This window comes from Oncorhynchus clarkii, chromosome 9 (genome assembly GCF_045791955.1).
Source record: "Oncorhynchus clarkii lewisi isolate Uvic-CL-2024 chromosome 9, UVic_Ocla_1.0, whole genome shotgun sequence".
Classification (NCBI taxonomy): domain Eukaryota; kingdom Metazoa; phylum Chordata; class Actinopteri; order Salmoniformes; family Salmonidae; genus Oncorhynchus; species Oncorhynchus clarkii.
This window is the reverse complement of record NC_092155.1, coordinates 19,931,441-19,948,850: the sequence shown is the minus strand read 5'-3', so window position 1 is coordinate 19,948,850 and position 17,410 is coordinate 19,931,441. Positions and strand designations below refer to the sequence as shown.

Sequence of the window (17,410 nt, the reverse complement as noted above, 5' to 3'; positions counted from 1 at the left end):
GCTGTTTGAACCAGTGGTCTGGTTGAAAGCCTTTAGTTTAGTCACGCACGCGGCTGTGAGCATGAGCTCTGTTCCCTTTCATTTCTAAAGACAAAGGAATTGTCCAGTTGAAATATTATTGAAGATTTATGATAAAAACATCCTAAAGATTGATTCTGTACATCGTTTGACATGTTTCTACAAACTGTAATGGAACAATTTAGACTTTTTATCTGGACTTAGTGCCCGCGCATTGTGCATTTGGATTACAGGACTAAACGCGTAAACAAAAAGTAGGTATTTGGACATAAGATGAACTTTATCGAACAAAACAAACATTTGTTGTCTAACATGGAGACCTGGGAGTGCCATCAGATGAAGATCATCAAAGGTAAGTGAATAATTTTAACGCTATTTCTGAATTTTGTGACACCTCTCCTTTGGCTGGAAAATGGCTGTATGGTTTTCTGTGGCTAGGCGCTGGCTGACCTAACATAATCGCATGGTGTGCTTTCGCAGTAAAGCCTTTTTAAAATCGGACACTGTGGTTGGATTTACAAGACGTTTACCTTTAAAACGGTGTATAATACTTGTATGTTTGAGGAATTTTAATTATGGGAATACTGTTGTTTTGAATTTGGTGCCCTGCAATTTCACTGGCCGTTGTCGAGGTGGGACGCTACCGTCCCACTTGTATCAGAGAGGTTAATGAAAAGCTGGTTCTCCAGGAGATGCTGAAGGACTTGTCAGATGTGGAGGATGTGTTCTTGAGCTGACCGGGAAAAGACCAAGATATTGTCGAGGTACACAAACACGAACCGGTTCAGCATGTCCTGGAGCACATCGTTGACCAGGGCCTGGAACACAGCGGGAGCATTGGTCAGCCCGAATGGCATAATTAAGTACTCATAGTGCCACCTAGCCATGTTAAAGGAAGTCTTCCACTCATCTCCTTCCCATATCCGAACCAGATGGTAGGTGTTCCGAAGGTCCAACTTGGAGAAGATGGTCGCTCCCCGAAAAGGTTTGACAGCCAAGGAGATGAGTGGTAGATGGTAACGTTTTTTTTACCATGATATCATTGAGGCCCCTGTAGTCGATACACAGGTGCAGGGTTTGGTCCTTCTTCTCCACAAAGAAGAACCCTGCGCCGGCGGGGGAGGCAGATGGGCGATGAGCATGAGCATGGCAGCACAATCTCCAACCCACAGTAGCACCAGTAGACCAGTTGATCAGGGGATTGTGCTTCTGGAGCCATGAATATCCCAAATGTAACGGCTTTGAGGTGAGGAAGGGTAGGAAGAGTAGTCGGACCAAAGCGCAGCGTGGTAAGGGTTCATGTTTGTTTATTGAACTGAACACTAATACAAAATAACAAGAGAATAAATTAAACCGAAACGGTCCCCTAAGGTGCAAACACTGAACAGAAAATAACTATCCACAAAATCCATGTGGGAAAAAGCTACCTAAGTATGGTTCCCAATCAGAGACAATGATAGACAGCTGTCCCTGATTGAGAACCATACCCGGCCAAAAGAAAGAAATACAAAACATAGAAAAATGACATAGAATGCCCACCCAAATCACACCCTGACCAAACCAAAATAGAGACATAAAAAGGGCGTGACACCAAAACCACAGGTACATGGGGAGACTCGATGAGCAGGAACTGCATACATTCACTGTGATTCCCTGATACTCGTAGGTCAATAGGAATTGTACTGCTGGTCACTCTGCCAGTATTTCACCCATCCAGTGCTCTGACATCCATGGGGATGGAGAAGGGCTGAGTGGTGATACCAAGCTCCAACACTAAGGTAGCATCGATAAAGCTTTCATTGGCCCCAGAAAATCAATGAGCACCAGGAGTGATTTGGCCTGGTCATCCCATAACAGGGTGGCATGGAGAGGGGTGCGAGTAATGGGAGATTGAAAAATCCCTGTACAGCTCACCAGAGTACTCGTGCCTACTGATGAGCCTGGTCTTTCAATGGACGGGTGGAAATATAGTGTCCTGTAGTCCCGCAATACATACAGCTTCTGGTGTTCAGTCTGCGTAAACTTTCATCTGGAGACAATCGAGCCCTTCCCAGTAGCTTGAGCTCTGGAGGAGGCGAGTCGACCGCCCTCTGTGATTCCCGTGAGCACTCGGGTGATGTCGGAGACTCTCGGAAATGCCTTCAGGGGTTCGAGGGCGAGTGAAGGTGACAGGGGACAGATTCCCTCTCCCTCCTACATTCTCGTAGCCGCCCATCGATCCGGATGGTCAAGGTTATGAGGGAGTCGAGGTCCATGGGCAACTCCCGGGCTGCGAGCTCATCTTTGATCACCTCCGATAATCCGTGAAAGAACATGTCAAACAATGCTTCCGGGTTCCAGGTACTCCCAGCCACCAATGTGCGAAAATCCACCGCATAGTATGCCACACTACGGGCATCTTGACGTAGGTAGAGCAGTTTACGAGCAGCCTCTCTCCTGGACAATGGAGACTCAAACACCTTCCGTACTTCCGCAACAAACTTCTGCATACTGAGGTAGACGGCGGACTGTTGCTCCCACACCGCCGTAGCCCAGGCATGTGCCCTCCCTGACATAAGCGTTATAATGTACCCTATCCTCGAGCGGTCCGAGGGGAACAAAGAAGGCTACAGCTCGAAAACGAGGGAGCACTGGAAGAGAAAGGCCCGGCAGGTTCCAGAATCTCCAGCGTAACGCTCCGGAGGTGGTAAGCGGGGTTCTCGAGACACTGGGGTAGGCTGGGAAGAAGCGCCACTGGTGGCAGGGTTGCTGAGAGTCTGGGGCATTACTGATGTGGCTTACTACCTTGTAGAGAATCTCTTGAATTGCTCAAGCAATGTATCGAACGCCTGGTCATGTCGTTCCACCAGGGTATGGAGTCCCTCCATAAGGCAGTGCAGTAACTCCTCATGTCTTCCAATGGTGGCTCCTTGCTCTGAGACAGCATTGTGGAGCTGGTCTGAATCTGCTGGGTCAGTAATGGCCAGTTCATACTATCAGAACTCAGGATAAGACCCAGATGCAGACAGCTAGAATCACAGATGTTAATTGACCTAAACAGGGAGCAGGCAAAAGACAAGTCAGGGCAGGCAGAGGTCCGTAATCAGGGCATTGTCAATGAGGTACAGAACAGCAGTCAGGCTCGGGGTCAGGGCAGGCAGAGGTTTGTAATCGGTTCACAGTCATGCAGGTACTGAACGACAGACAGACTCTGGGTCAAGACAGGCAGAATGGTCAGAACCGGGGAAACTAGGAAACAGAAACTTGAAAAGGCAGGAAGACAGGAACACATGCTGGTAAGACCTGACAAGACAAGATGAACTGGCAACAGACAAACAGAGAACACAGGTATAAATACACAGGGGATAATGGGGAAGATAGGTGACACCTGAAGGGGGCGGAGACAAGCACCAAGACAGGTGAAACCGATCAGGGTGTGACAGCACCCAGAATAGTTCTTAATTTAAGCCAATATGTATTCCATATACAGTGGTTTGCATTGGTGGAATTTATTTGAACTTGGAACATGTTTTAAAACCCAAAGCACAAAGACAGGTGAAACCCAAAACCAAAATAGGAATAATTGTTCATGGTTAGAGAATTATGTTTCATATATCATGAATGGTTATTGACACTTTTCTACTATTCTGTGACCCAGAAGTATGTATTAGTGTTGCTGATGAGATGCTTATCATGTGATGTGTTCGCAAATCAAACGGCCCAGTTATGCTGCCACTGGACAGAAAAAAGCAAGTTTAGCCTTTATTTATTGTAATTGAAATTAGTTTATCGTAGCTAAGTGTTAGATTATATACTGTAGCTACCTCAGTTGTTATTTAAAATAATTTTGGTGAATTCACAGCAATTTCTAGCTAGTCGAAATTGTGCAAACTAGCAGACTCAGCTAAATTGAAATCCCCCTAGATACAGCCATGTCTCAGTTTCCCATCTTCACATTTACAGTTTCTGGCACAGCACAGAAATCCCCATATCCAGATGGTGTGACAAAGGCGTTTCCTAACAGACCTGCTAACTTTCTTTGTTGTTACTTTAATCTTGTGACTCCCCATCCCGGGTCCGGGAGCGTAATCATCGCCTGACATTAATTAGCATAACGCAACGGACATAAATCTTCCTAGAAAATCTTCCTATTCATGAAAATCACAAGTGAAATATATTGGAACACAGCTTAGCCTTTTGTTAATCACCCTGTCAAAATATGCTTTACAGCCAAAGCTAGACAAGCATGGGTGTAAGTTTATCATAGACTAGCATAGCATTAAAACATTGTCCAAAGAAGGGCCAGAAGTATACAGAATGGTGTCGTCTGTGTAGAGGTGGATCAGAGAATCACCAGCAGCAAGACGACATCATTGATGTATACAGCGAAAAGAGTCGGCCCGAGGCTTGAACCCTGTGGCACCCCCATAGAGACTGCCAGAGGCCCGGACAACAGGCCCGGACAACGGAACTCTGTCTGAGAAGTAGTTGGTGAACCAGACGAGGCATTTGAGAAACCAAGGCTGTTGAGTCTGCCGATAAGAATGTGGTGGTTGACAGAGTTGAAAGCCTTGGCCAGGTCGATGGTGGCTGAGGTGCACCCATGACCAGCTCGGAAACCAGATTGCATAGCGGAGAAGGTAGGGTGGGATTCAAAATGGTAGGTGATCAGTTTGTTAACTTGGCTTTCAAAGACCTTAGAAAGGCAGGGTAGGATAGATATAGATCTGTAGCAGTTTGGGCCTAGTGTCTCCCCCTTTGATGGGGGGATGACCGCGGCAGCTTTCCAATCTTTGGGGATCTCAGAAGATACGAAAGAGAAGTTGAACAGGGTAATAATAGGGGTTGCAACCATTTCGGTTGATAATTTTAGAAAGAGAGGGTCCAGATTGTCTAGCCCAGCTGATTTGTAGGAGTCCAGATTTTGCAGTTCTTTCAGAACATAATTTGGGTGAAGGAGAAATGGGTGAGGCTTGGGCAAGTTGCTATGGGGGGCGCAGGAGGGTGCAGGGCTGTTGATAGGGGTTGCCAGGTGTAAAGCACGGCCAGCCGTAGAAAAATGCTTATTGAAATGATCAATTATCGCAGATTTATCGGTGATGACAGTGTTTCCTTGCCTCAGTGCAGTGGGCAGCTGGGAGGAGGTGCTCTTATTCTCCATGGACTTTACAATGTCCCAGAATTTTTGGGAGTTTGTGCTACAGGATGCAAATTTCTGTTTGAAAAAGCTAGCCTTTGCTTTCCTAACTGCCTGTGTATATTGGTTCCTAACTTCCCAGAAAAGTTACATATCGCGGGGGCTGTTCGATGCTAATGCAGTACGCCACAGGATATGTTTGTGCTGGTCAAGGGCAGTCAGGCCTGGAGTGAACCAAGGGCTATATCTGTTCCTGGTTCTACATTTTTGGAATGGTGCGTGCTTATTTAAGATTGCGAGGAAAGCCCTTTTAAAGAATAACCAGGCATCCTCTACTGACGGAATGAGGTCCATATCCTTCCAAGATACCTGGGCCAGGTTGATTAGAAAGGCCTGCTCGCTGAAGTGTTTTAGGGAGAGTTTGACAGTGATGAAGGGTGGTCATTTCACCGCAGACCCATTACGGACGTAGGCAATGAGGCAGTGATCGCTGAAAAAAAATACTAATAAAAGGAAATGTATGTTTAAAACGTCTTCAATATTTTTTTTTGTTTTAGCTGTTAGTAATAATTCCCTAAGTATTAATACATGTGTATTTATATCATTAAGCCGTTATGTATGTGTTATGAATGACCAAAGGTGTCTGACTTTATAGTAAGTACAGCATCATATGATAAAAGGAATTTATGCACAGTACCAGTCAAAAGTTCGGACACCTACTCATTCAAGAGTTTTTCTTTATTTTTACTATTTTCTACATTGCAAAATAAAAACTATAAAATAACACATATGGAATCATGTAGTTACCAAAAAAGTGTTAAACAAATAAAAATATATCTTATATTTGAGATTCTTCAAAGTAGCCACCCTTTGTCTTGATGACAGCTTTGCACACTCTTGGCATTCTCTCAACCAGCTTCATGAGAAATGCTTTTCCAACAGTTGATGCAGCACTCCATCACTCTCCTTCCTGGTAAAATAGCCCTTACACAGCCTGGAGGTGTGTTGGGTCATTGTCCTGTTGAAAAACAAATGATAGTCCCACTAAGCGCAAACCAGATGGGATGGAGTTTCGCTGCAGAATGCTGTGGTAACCATGCTGATTAAGTGTGCCTTGAATTCTAAACAAATCACTGACAGTGTCACCAGCAAAGCACCCTCACACCATCACTCCTCCATGCTTCACGGTTGGAACGACCAATGCAGAGATCATCTGTTCACCTAATCTAAGACACAGCGGTTGGAACCAAATATCTCAAATTTAATCTGACCAAAGGACAGATTTCCACCTTTCTAATGTCCATTGCTCATGTTTCTTGGCCCAAGCACATCTCTTCTTAGTATTTGTGTCCTTTAGTGGTGCTTTCTTTGCAGCAATTTGACCATGAAGGCCTGTTCATGCAACAATGATTTGAGAGTGATTGAGTGATTGAGTGAGAGAGAGAGATGTAACTCTAGTGCCAAAGCCCAATGGTGTGAGTCTGTAATCTGACATGCAGGTTAAAATATCAGAACAAACTGTGAACCAACTATATTAATTTGGGGGCAGGTCAAAACACACAATAAACATGAATGTACATATCCTTGGAGATTGGGTCATTATTTTACCTGAATTTTGACCTGGAGTCATACAAAATAGTGTATTTCTCTACTCTGACGAGTAATCCACAGGCAAAAAGGTAAACCTAGTTTGTTTTTAGTTAGTTGATCTTGTCCACATTCTTATTGTGCCCAATTTTTTCAGACAGGTGTAAACGATTAAAATACGCACCTCATAAGTTTAAAGAGACAAGTTCAGGTCAAGTTCAGGACGAAGGGACGCATGTTAACGGCAGGTATAAAAAGGGCTCTAGAGTGTGACAACCCGACACCGTGAAACCTACTGTAAGCACTCATCTGTATGGTATAGGGGCTCTGCATGCAAAACATGATTGAATTGAATAAGTTGTGATTATGTTTTCACACTATGACTAAAACGCAACACACATACACAAAAATGAATACAAACACAACATGTGAATTGATAATACAGAAAAATCATGTATTTATTCGATTGACATGTTTAAAAGACTGATTATGCTGGTGTAACAATGATTTAAAATAATTTGTTCACCCCCTTGCCCTCTCATCCTCAGAAGGGGTTGGACCAGATAAATGAACATTTCTCCAAGTCCCGCTTTGTCTGTAAGTTCAGCTTTGCACTGTGTTCTACAAAGACAGAAAGACAGGCAGACAAAGTTATAGAAAGCAAAAAACAACTGCACACACACACACACACACACACACACACACACACACACACACACACACACACACACACACACAGTATACTCACTATACAACTTATATTTCCTGCAGAAGCATTTAATAAGTTGCTTTGTCTCCTCAGGGGTTTTGGGAAAGAGTGGCTTGCGGCAGATCTCTCTCCCATTGGGAAGAACTGGAGAGAGAATGAAATCCACAGTTCTAAATTACACACATCTCTTTATATTCATATCATATTCAATAAGTCATCATAAGTATGCAAGTGAGAATGATGATGATGATAACCTTTGTAGGAGACTGTACAGAATTAAGTTTAAGTTTGAGTTAAAGTTTTTAATTAGGCAGTGGTGTTAACTTACAGTAATTGCTTTATAGTCAACAAATACAATGAATCTGTTACCATTGGCATTTATCATTTAGCACTTACTAAATAGGCATGCTCACCTTTGCACCGACACTTACGGAGCACGTCCCTCACAGACCATTTGGTAGAAGAGACTATACACAGAGTGGAGGAAGAGTTAACTTAATCATTGGTCCCATTTTGTCATAAATGTTGAACTACTGCAACAATTCATTACTGAGTAACCCTTGAGAAAACAACAGTTCATTCAAAAGGTGCATTTAACTGTAAAAGATCTGTTAGTCATTGACCTAGTAGTGTTCAGGCATGATAAATCTATCTGTACAGAATTGACTATATGCAGACAACAAATACTTTGTTGTTTAATTCAAGTGCACTGCTGGAAAAAATACCCAATTGTCATACTTGAGTAAAACTAAAGATACTTTAATAGAGAATGACTCAAGTAAAAGTGAAAGTCACCCAGTAAAATACTACTAAAGTAGAAGTCTAAAAGTATTTGGTTTTAAATATACTTAAGTATCAAAAGTTAATGGAATTGCTAAAATATACTTAAGTATCAAAAGTAAAAGTATAAATAATTTCAAATTCCCTATAGTAAGCAAACCAGACAGCACCACTTAAAAAAAATTAACAGATAGCCAGGGGCACACTCCAACACTCAGATATAATTGACAAATGAAGCATGTGTGTTTAGTGAGTCCGTCAGATCAGAGGCAGTAGGGATGACCAGGGATGTTCTCGTGATAAGTGCATGAATTGGACCATTTTCCTGTCCTGCTAAGCATTCAAAATATAACTAATACTTTTGGGTGTCAGGGAAAATGTATGGAGTAAAAAGGACCTTATTTTCTTTAAGAATGTAGTGAAGTAAAAGTAAAAGTTGTCAAAATTATAAATAGTAAATTACAGCTACCCATTAAAACTACTTAAGTTGTACTCTAAAGTATTTTTACTTAAGTACTTTACACCACTGTTCAAGTGTGACATGAAGCTGATATCACCTATATTGTAAACCCACATAAAGTATTGTGCATATTCACCTGTGTTGTGGCACCAAATGGAGACCAGAAAGACCAGTAGGAGAGCCACACAGATGAGCTTGGACATGATGATGGCAGCCGTGGACACTGGACAAAGTAGAGCAGTGCTGTCTCTTTTCTTGGTAATGTGTTCAAGTGGAATAGTAAACTGTTACAGTAAATCTGTTACAGGAATAGTAGTAGAAGTGTCTTGGTCTTGGGAGGAAAGCTCAGAGCATCTGCTCTTCTCTATCCGTAGCCGTTCAATTTACATTATAATCTCAGGCAATAATCACCTCTCTATGCGTCTTATTTGTGTTGCAGCCAGAGAGCTAGATAGATAAGTCTGGACAGGTTTTATGGGCTTTTTGTTTTTCTCTGCCACCATGCATGCCCTAACATCTGATATGCGATGATGATGGAGATAGATAGGGCAGCATAAGAGGAAGTGAAACACAAACTCCTATGAAGGCTCTTCTTCGGTCAGCCTCGAGGACTCAAGAGTTGTTGTGGTGGTTGTGGAGCCTGATTGGGACAGTGTTTCTATTCATCTGGCAAAGATTAAATCTCTGCAATTACAGTTACAATCTGCAAGGTGGATGATCATTGTCCAATGCTAAGTCTTTGCTTTTTTACCCATGTGTTTTTCAGTTTGTAACTATTAAAAAGCAAGGTATAGGCCTGTAGGTTACTTTCTAAACACAATCTGTTTCTATTAGGTATTTTTGGTCATTGGGGCCTAACTCTTCTGAATCGTATGAAAATTGTGAAATTAGATCACATTAGGCCTATTATTATTGTGTTTTAAAGTATTTCTTAATGAAATATTAACATTTAATTTTCTACATAGGCCTAAAGATCCTTTATAGATGCTAAAGGGCTACCATGAAATGTTGTCATTTGACCTCAATGCATCTGGCAAACACGAGCAACTAACTCCACATGAGTCACCTATTTTGTGTGGTTCGCGCATCATTCATTACGCATTGAGTGGATGGAGCGGGTTGGTTCTAGTTAATTGATAATGCCCGAGAAGCCGGTGTTCGGAGGATATATTTGCACAGGTGTTGTTAGGCCCGAGATGAAGTCGAGGGCCGGCAAACCATACCAATATATCCTCCAAACACTGGTTCAAGGCATTATCACTTTTATACATCGGGTTACCAACATATTCAAATAATGATTGATATATTTTCATTAAAAACGTTATATTGATTAATGTATTCATACTATTTCATCCTTTCACAAGATATAGTCCTGACACCGGTCGTTCATTCTATCGGTTCGGTTGCCAGAGACGTGGCCCAGTTGCTCCGTCTTTCTGTTCTGTATCAATGGATACACCTTCAGCAGTGAGATAATGGGCGCAGCCCCTGACCAAAACCCCTGATAAACCTCCGGTAGTAATTGGCAAACCCTAAAAACCGCTGCACCTCCTCGGCCAATTACGCACGGCTCTAACGCTGTCACACTCCATCACCACCCCAGAGGTGGAAATGCGATAACCCAGGAAGGAAACGGCTTGTTTGAAGAACACACACTCAGCCTTGACGTACAGGTCATGCTCCAGCAGTCGCCCAAGTACCCTACGCACCAGAGACACGTGCGCGGCGCGTGTGGCAGAATAGATCAGCATATCATCGATATACACCACCACACCCTGCCCGTGTAGGTCTCTGAGGGTCTCATCTACGAAAGATTGGAAAACGGCTGGAGCATTCTTCAACCTATACGGCATGTCGAGGTACTCATAATGGCCAGATGTGGTTCTAAACGCCGTCTTCCACTCATCTCCCTCCCGGATACGCACCAAATTATACGCACTCCTAATGTCCAGTTTTGTGGAAAAACGCACCCCGTGAAATGATTCCACCACCGTGGCGATGAGAGGTAGCGGGTAACTAAATCCCACTGTGATGGAATTTAGACCTCTATAATCAATGCACGGACGCAGACCTCCCTCCTTTTTCTTCACAAAAAAGAAGCTTGAGGAGACGGGTGACGTGGAGGGCCGAATGTACCCCTGTCCCAGAGATTCAGTGACATATGTCTCCATAGCCACGGTCTCTTCCTGGGACCACGGGTACACGTGACTCCTGGGAAGTACAGGTTTGTCGCGCAATCACCTCGTTGATGAGGTGGTAATTGGGTCGCCCTCTTCTTACTGAAGGCGATAGCCAAATCGACATATTCAGAGGGAATGCGCACAGTGGAAACCTGGTCTGGACTCTCCACCGTCGTCGCACCGATGGAAACTCCTATGCACCTACCTGAACACTCCTCTGACCACCCTCGGAGATCCCCCTGTCTCCATGAAATCTCAGGATTGTGATTAGCCAGCCAGGGAATTCCCAGCACCACTGGAAATGCAGGTGAATCAATAAGGAAGAGACTAATCCTCTCCTTATGATTCCCCTGCGTTACCATGTCCAGTCGAACTGTGGCCTCCCTGAACAGCCCTGACCCTAATGGTCGGCTATCTAAGGAGTGCACGGGGAAAGGTTGGTCTAGCGCCACCAGGGGAATCCCTAGCCTTAACGCGAGCCCACAATCCATAAAGTTCCCAGCTGCGCCTGAATCGGCTAGCGCCTTATGCTATAGAGAGGGAGAAAACTCAGAGAAAGAAATTAGTAGGTACATATGACAAACAGGGAGCTCTGGATGAGTCTAGTGCTGACTCACCTGGGGGTGAACAAGGTGTGCTCTGCCTGCCACCCCGACTCCCAGATGAGCTCCTCCAGCACCGATCGGCAGTGTGTCCTCTACGACCACACCTGGTGCAGGAGGAGCCTCCTCCTCCGGTCCCCCCTTGGAGCGGGAGGCCTGGAGGTGGAACCAACAGGGCCCGTTCTGGACGCCCCCGCGCAGCCAGCAGGTTGTCTAGTCGGATGGACATGTCAATGAGTTCGTCGAGGGAGAGGGTGTAATCCCCACAAGCTAGCTCCCGGCGGACATCCTTCCGCAGGCTACAGCGATAGTGGTCCATCAGGGCACTGTCGTTCCACCCCGCCCCATCGGCCAAGGTCCGGAACTCCAGTGCAAAGTCCTGTGCGCTCCTCATCTCCTGTCGCTCGGCCTTCCGGTGGGTGGTCAAACACGGCCCGGAACTGGAGGGTGAACTCGGGGGAGTGATCCCTCGCCGAGTCTGGGCCATTCCACACTGCGTTGGCCCACTCCAGGGCTCGACCCGTTAGACAGGAGACGAGGACGCTCACGCTCTCCTCCCCGGAGGGAGTCGGATGACCGGTAGCCAGGTCCAGCTGTAGTAAGAACCCCTGGTACCCAGCCGCCGTTCCATCGTACTCCCTGGGAGCGCCAGACGCAGAGCACCGGATCCGGACGCCGTAGGAGGGGTAAGTGGTGCTGGCGGTGAGGTAGGGAGGCCACTCCTCTCCCATCGGTCCATCCTCTCCATCATCTGGTCCATTGCTGACCGATATGGTGGAAAATGGCCATATGATGGAGGACTCACTCCTCCATGGATGGGAGAGGAGGTGCAGCTGCTCCTGCTGACTCTGTCACTGGAGTGGTGGGTGCAGAGTCAAATGCAGAGTGCTGATAAAAACACCAGTATGCTTGGATGTGTAGCTATCTATCTAGCCGATCTGTGCTTGGACCCAAACGTTTGGTATACATATTAGTGCAGAACCTAGCTATGAACCTCAGCTATCATAGCCAGTTGTATCAACTTCAAAACAGTTTGAATGACTTTAATGAAGCCTATGGATTGAGTAGAATATATAACGTTTTGCCACGGATGAAAGTCGTATATACAGTACATGTAGTTATTACCATGCATGAGATCCGCATATTGTAGCCTGTACATTTAATATATTCACTGATCATGTACTTCACCTTGGCAAATAAAGGTGCAGTTCAGGTATGAATGTCTTTGAGATCATTTTTCAGTCATATCCAATACCAGGAATATCATATTCCAGTCTTTGAATGATGCTGTGTCTGCATGGAAGTTTCATACACTTAGGTTGGAGTCATTAAAACTCGTTTTTCAACCACTCCACAAATTTCTTGTTAGCAATCTATAGTTTTGGCATGTCAGTTAGGACATCTACTTTGAGCATGACACAAGTACGTTTTCTAACAATTGTTTACAGACAGATTATTTCACTTATAATTCACTGTACCACAATTCCAGTGGGTCAGAAGTTTACATGCACTAAGTTGACTGTGCCTTTAAACAGCTTGGAAAATTCCAGAAAATAATGTCATGGCTTTAGAAGCGTCTGATAGGCTAATTGACAGCATTTGAGTCAATTGGAGGTGTACCTGTGGATGTATTTCAAGGCCTACCTTCAAACTCAGTGCCTCTTTGCTTGACATCATTGGAAAATCAAAAGAAATAAGCCAAGACCTCAGAATTTCTTTGTAGAACTCCACAAGTCTGGTTCATCCTAGGGAGCAATTTCAAAATGCCTGAAGGTACCATATTCATCTGTACAAACAATAGTATGCAAGTATAAACACCATGGGATCAAGCAGCCGTCATACTGCTCAGGAAGGAGACGTGTTCTGTCCCCTGGAGATGAACGTACTTTGGTGTGAAAAGTGCAAATCAATCACAGAACAACAGCAAAGGACCTTGTGACGAAACAGGTACAAAATGATCTATATCCACAGTAAAACGAGTCCTATATCGACATAACCTGAAAGGCTGCTCAGCAAGGAAGAAGCCACTGCTCCAAAACTGCCATAAAAAGGTCAGACTACGGTTTGCAACTGCACATGGGGACAAAGATCATACTTTTTGGAGAAATGTCCTCTGGTCTGATGAAACAAAAATAGAACTGTTTGGCCATAATGACCATTGTTGTTTGGAGGAAAAAGGGGGAAGCTTGCAAGCTGAAGAACACCATCCCAACCTTGAAGCACGACTGTGGCAGCATTATGTTGTGGGGATGCTTTGCTGCAGGAGGGACTAGTGCACTTCACAAAATAGATTGCATCATGAAGAAGGAACATTATGTGGATATATTGAAGCAACATCTCAAGACATCAGTCAGGAAGTTAAAGCTTGGTCGCAAATGGGTCTTCCAAATGGACAATGACCCCAAGCAAACTTCCAAAGTTGTGGCAAATGGCTTAAGGACAACAAAGTCAAGGTATTGGCGTGGCCATTACAAAGGCCTGAACTCAATTCTATAGAAAATTTGTGGGCAGAACTGAAAAAGCGTGTGCGAGCAAGGAGGCCTACAAACCTGACTCAGTTACACCAGCTCTGTCAGGAGGAATGGGCCAAAATTCACCCAACTTATTGTGGGAAGCTTGTGGAAGGCTACCCGGAACGTTTCACCCACAATTTAAAGGCAACGCTACCAAATACTAATGGAGTGTATGTAAACTTCAGACCCACTGGGAATATGACGAAATAAATAAAATATTAAATAAATAGTTCTCTCTCCTATTATTCTAACATTTCACATTCTTAAAATAAAGTGGTGATGCTAACTGATCTAAGACAGGGAATCTTTACCAGGATTTAATGTCAGGATTTGTGAAAAACCGAGTTTAAATGTATTTGGCTAAGGTATATGTAAACTTTCGGAATTCAACTGTATCTGCATTGCATGGCAAATATCAGCAAGGCAAGCTTACAAAATTGTACATTCAATTTGCATTAAATGCTTTAGCTAGCTAGATTCTTTACATCCACTGTTTCACAAGACAACAGCCCGGTTTGCTGGTTGTTTCAGGAGTACCTAAAACATTAAACAATCACATTTACAATGTCATACTCATGTCACAACACCAAAAAAGTTAGCCAGCTAGCTTGCTAAATCGCAATTTTGGTTAATTAACTTTATGATAAATGTTTTGTCTCTACGTTAACTACCGTATTCTTGTCAACTGTCCATTTTTTACATGATTCATTATGACGTTATAATCACTTACATTTGCTTCCATCCTAGTATTTTTGTCAGCCATCTTTGCTGAAGAAAGTCTCCAGCCTTTTGGAGTCTCCAGCCTCCAGCCGTCAAATTCGTCATGGGAACCACTCGATATGATTGGTCATTGCCCAGCGGTCAACGCTGGTGATTTGCATGAAGTTGGGAAAAGTTGACATTTTTCACCACCTCCCCCGCCACCTTCACATTCGCACCGCCCAAGACCCCCCTTCCATTGAAATGAATGGAAAGCGGTGTTTCACCATGCGGCATCCTGCGGCAAGCGGGAGCGAAGGGCACTGTGTCCGGTGTTGTTTTATCGGCTTGCAGCGCAAACTCTACCCATTGAGCAGTGTAGACTGTATCACGGTGACATCCAGATGTTTACTACCGATATTAAAAGTTATTTATCGTGTAGGATGCTATCCTAATCTAAATAAAATTAAGTGGCATGGAAAAAATTGGAGATGTGGAGCAATAGGCTACAAAGTTATTTTCCCCTCGCCCATCGAAATAAACATCACTTACTTTCACAAGTTGTAACTAGCGCCATGCTGCTGTTGTTGCCAGCTAGCCAGCATAAACTAATTTGGAAGGGCTTATAAGGACTGACTGAACCTGAGCCCAATCCATTCGTCTCCACACGCGACTCTCAGCTGCGCTTCTTAAGTCGTCCATTTGGGCACTAGGTGTGTCCGTGTAGCCTCGCCATGTTTTCATGGCAACAATTTCCCCATCCACAGGTTGTGTCAACGGGCTATTTCTGCTGCTTTCGCTTATAAACAATCCCAGAACACTGTTTTAATGCCGTTGAGGAAGTAAACCCCAGCAACGTGAGAAAAGAGAAACAAGGAGGGCATCTAGTGGACGAAACGGAGAAGAGCGCGCGCTCCCTGCTGTAGAGTAGAGATGTACAGGATGCTAGATTTGATTCCACCTAATGGCCCGAGACAGTCAGGTCCAACAGGTCAGTTCAACCCGGGACATACCCGGGTGGTAGCACAGAGAGACTGAACCCACAGAGACTAGGGCACCGTGTGCCCAAGCTCGGACAAATTAGTCATTCTTAGAAAGGTGAGTAGCCTTAAGTGGAAATATATATGTTCTCATTGTATACCCACACATTTTTAGAGCGAGATATACCATATTGTACTTTTGTGATAATTTCTGTTTTTAGTGAGTATAGAACAAGAGTGTATCTTGCATCAGAGATTCATTTAAACCCATCACTTTATAACTTTATCTTATCCAAATAAAGAAGAAAATATGATTCTGCTATTATCTACCTTAAACACTAATTGTATGAGTAGATTGCAACTACTAAACCTTAACTCTCATGTTACTGCTCGCTTTCCAGTGGACCCAGGGGACAAGGACGTGGATGATAACATGAATAATAACAGACAATGTCCCGTGTCCCTCATCCTCTCACCCATCTCCTAAACACCACATGTGACCATGAAGTTCTTCGAAGCCAAACTCAACTGAATCAATTTGGCCTTAATCCATCAATATTACAAGTGACCTCCAAATTAGATGGAAACGCTCATCGTGGCACAAATAGTACAATTCTATTGCTGGAATACTAGGATTCTATAGACCTTTGCATCTAAAGCTTGTACAATGTGCTTTATTTAGCTGTTCTTATACTGTGAATGAATTGTACTAAAACGTGTTCCGCTCCTAGTCCACTACGGCAGTAATATCTGCACTTGGAAAAGTACACTGTGGCTCGTCTTTAAAGCTTCTGAAGGGCAACATTTGAAAAAAAACTAAATACAGTTTTGGTTTATACAATTTTTAGCACATTTTTTCAAAGAATTTATGTAATATATGTTGTTTTTCATATTATGGCGTAATGGTACACTTTGTGGGAATGACTGTTAAATTGTATGTGATGATGAAACTTTACATATTTCTATGCACAGATTCTATTGAAGCATCAAAACATGTCAGGACAATTTTCCTGTCTAGAAGGGCTACTTTCTTCTTTGGTGTTTAAATATTATAATAATATTGACTTAGTCCCAAATGGCACCCTATTCCTTACATGGGACCTATGGGCCCTGGTCAAAAGTAGTGCACTATATAGGAAAATGGTGCTGTTTGAGACACACACACTGTTTCAATGTCATATGGACAATATTGACCTACCCAAAGCCTGTAACTTTCTTGTACACTTTGGTCACGTCTTTCAGTGAAACATTGCATTTCATATCATAGCTCATTGTGATGCTTTCACAATCACATTACTTAAATGGATGGAATTGTTATGTGCATTGGGAGTATTTGCATGAAAATGGGAGGAGTTTTGCATAATAATGTATTATTTTAAGTAAAAGAGTAGCTTTTCTTTTTTAATGTAACATTTGATTGCTAAGCATCCTCCAGAATTACGCTATGTCAAACTTCTAAACAGCCAAATACGAGCCCCCATGTCGAGACAAATACGACAAAAAACACATCACAAGCTGTATAATATTCCTGTTGTGTATTTTACTACCAGACTTGTTGTATAATGGGATGTTGACAGTTAAGACATTGCATTTAAACTATTGTGATGAGAAAAAAACATTGATCCAACTTTTCAATAATTCAAAAAAATGGGCTAGATAGAGAAAAAAAACCTAAAACTGCATTTTATTAAAACAAACATTTCTAAAAACCTTTCAGAACATCTTAATCTTACAACCGTAGAAATATTACAAATAAGTAACCTAGT

General features: G+C 43.3%; 1 protein-coding gene across 1 annotated transcript; it reads right to left on the bottom strand.

Moving 5' to 3' along the window:
* Nucleotides 1–7,171: 7,171 nt before the first annotated feature.
* LOC139417144 (uncharacterized) lies at nt 7,172–9,123 on the bottom strand. The gene is made up of 4 exons (XM_071166389.1): nt 8,807–9,123; nt 7,844–7,897; nt 7,470–7,574; nt 7,172–7,342 (listed from the first exon to the last, which is right to left on the bottom strand). The coding sequence occupies exons 1-4, from the start codon at nt 8,871–8,873 to the stop codon at nt 7,266–7,268; spliced, it is 303 nt and encodes a 100-aa protein (XP_071022490.1). The 5' UTR covers nt 8,874–9,123; the 3' UTR covers nt 7,172–7,265.
* Nucleotides 9,124–17,410: the final 8,287 nt, after the last annotated feature.

What these genes read in the sequence shown, in the direction of transcription:
- LOC139417144 (XM_071166389.1), bottom strand. Translation starts at nt 8,873, where the DNA reads ATGTCCAAGCTCATCTGTGTGGCTCTCCTACTGGTCTTTCTGGTCTCC. An exon ending in CATTTGGTGCCACAACACAG is followed by an intron (nt 7,898 to 8,806) that starts GTGAATATGCAC and finishes CTCTGTGTATAG; the next exon opens with TCTCTTCTACCAAATGGTCT. An exon ending in CAGGAAATATAAGTTGTATA is followed by an intron (nt 7,343 to 7,469) that starts GTGAGTATACTG and finishes CTGTCTTTGTAG; the next exon opens with AACACAGTGCAAAGCTGAAC.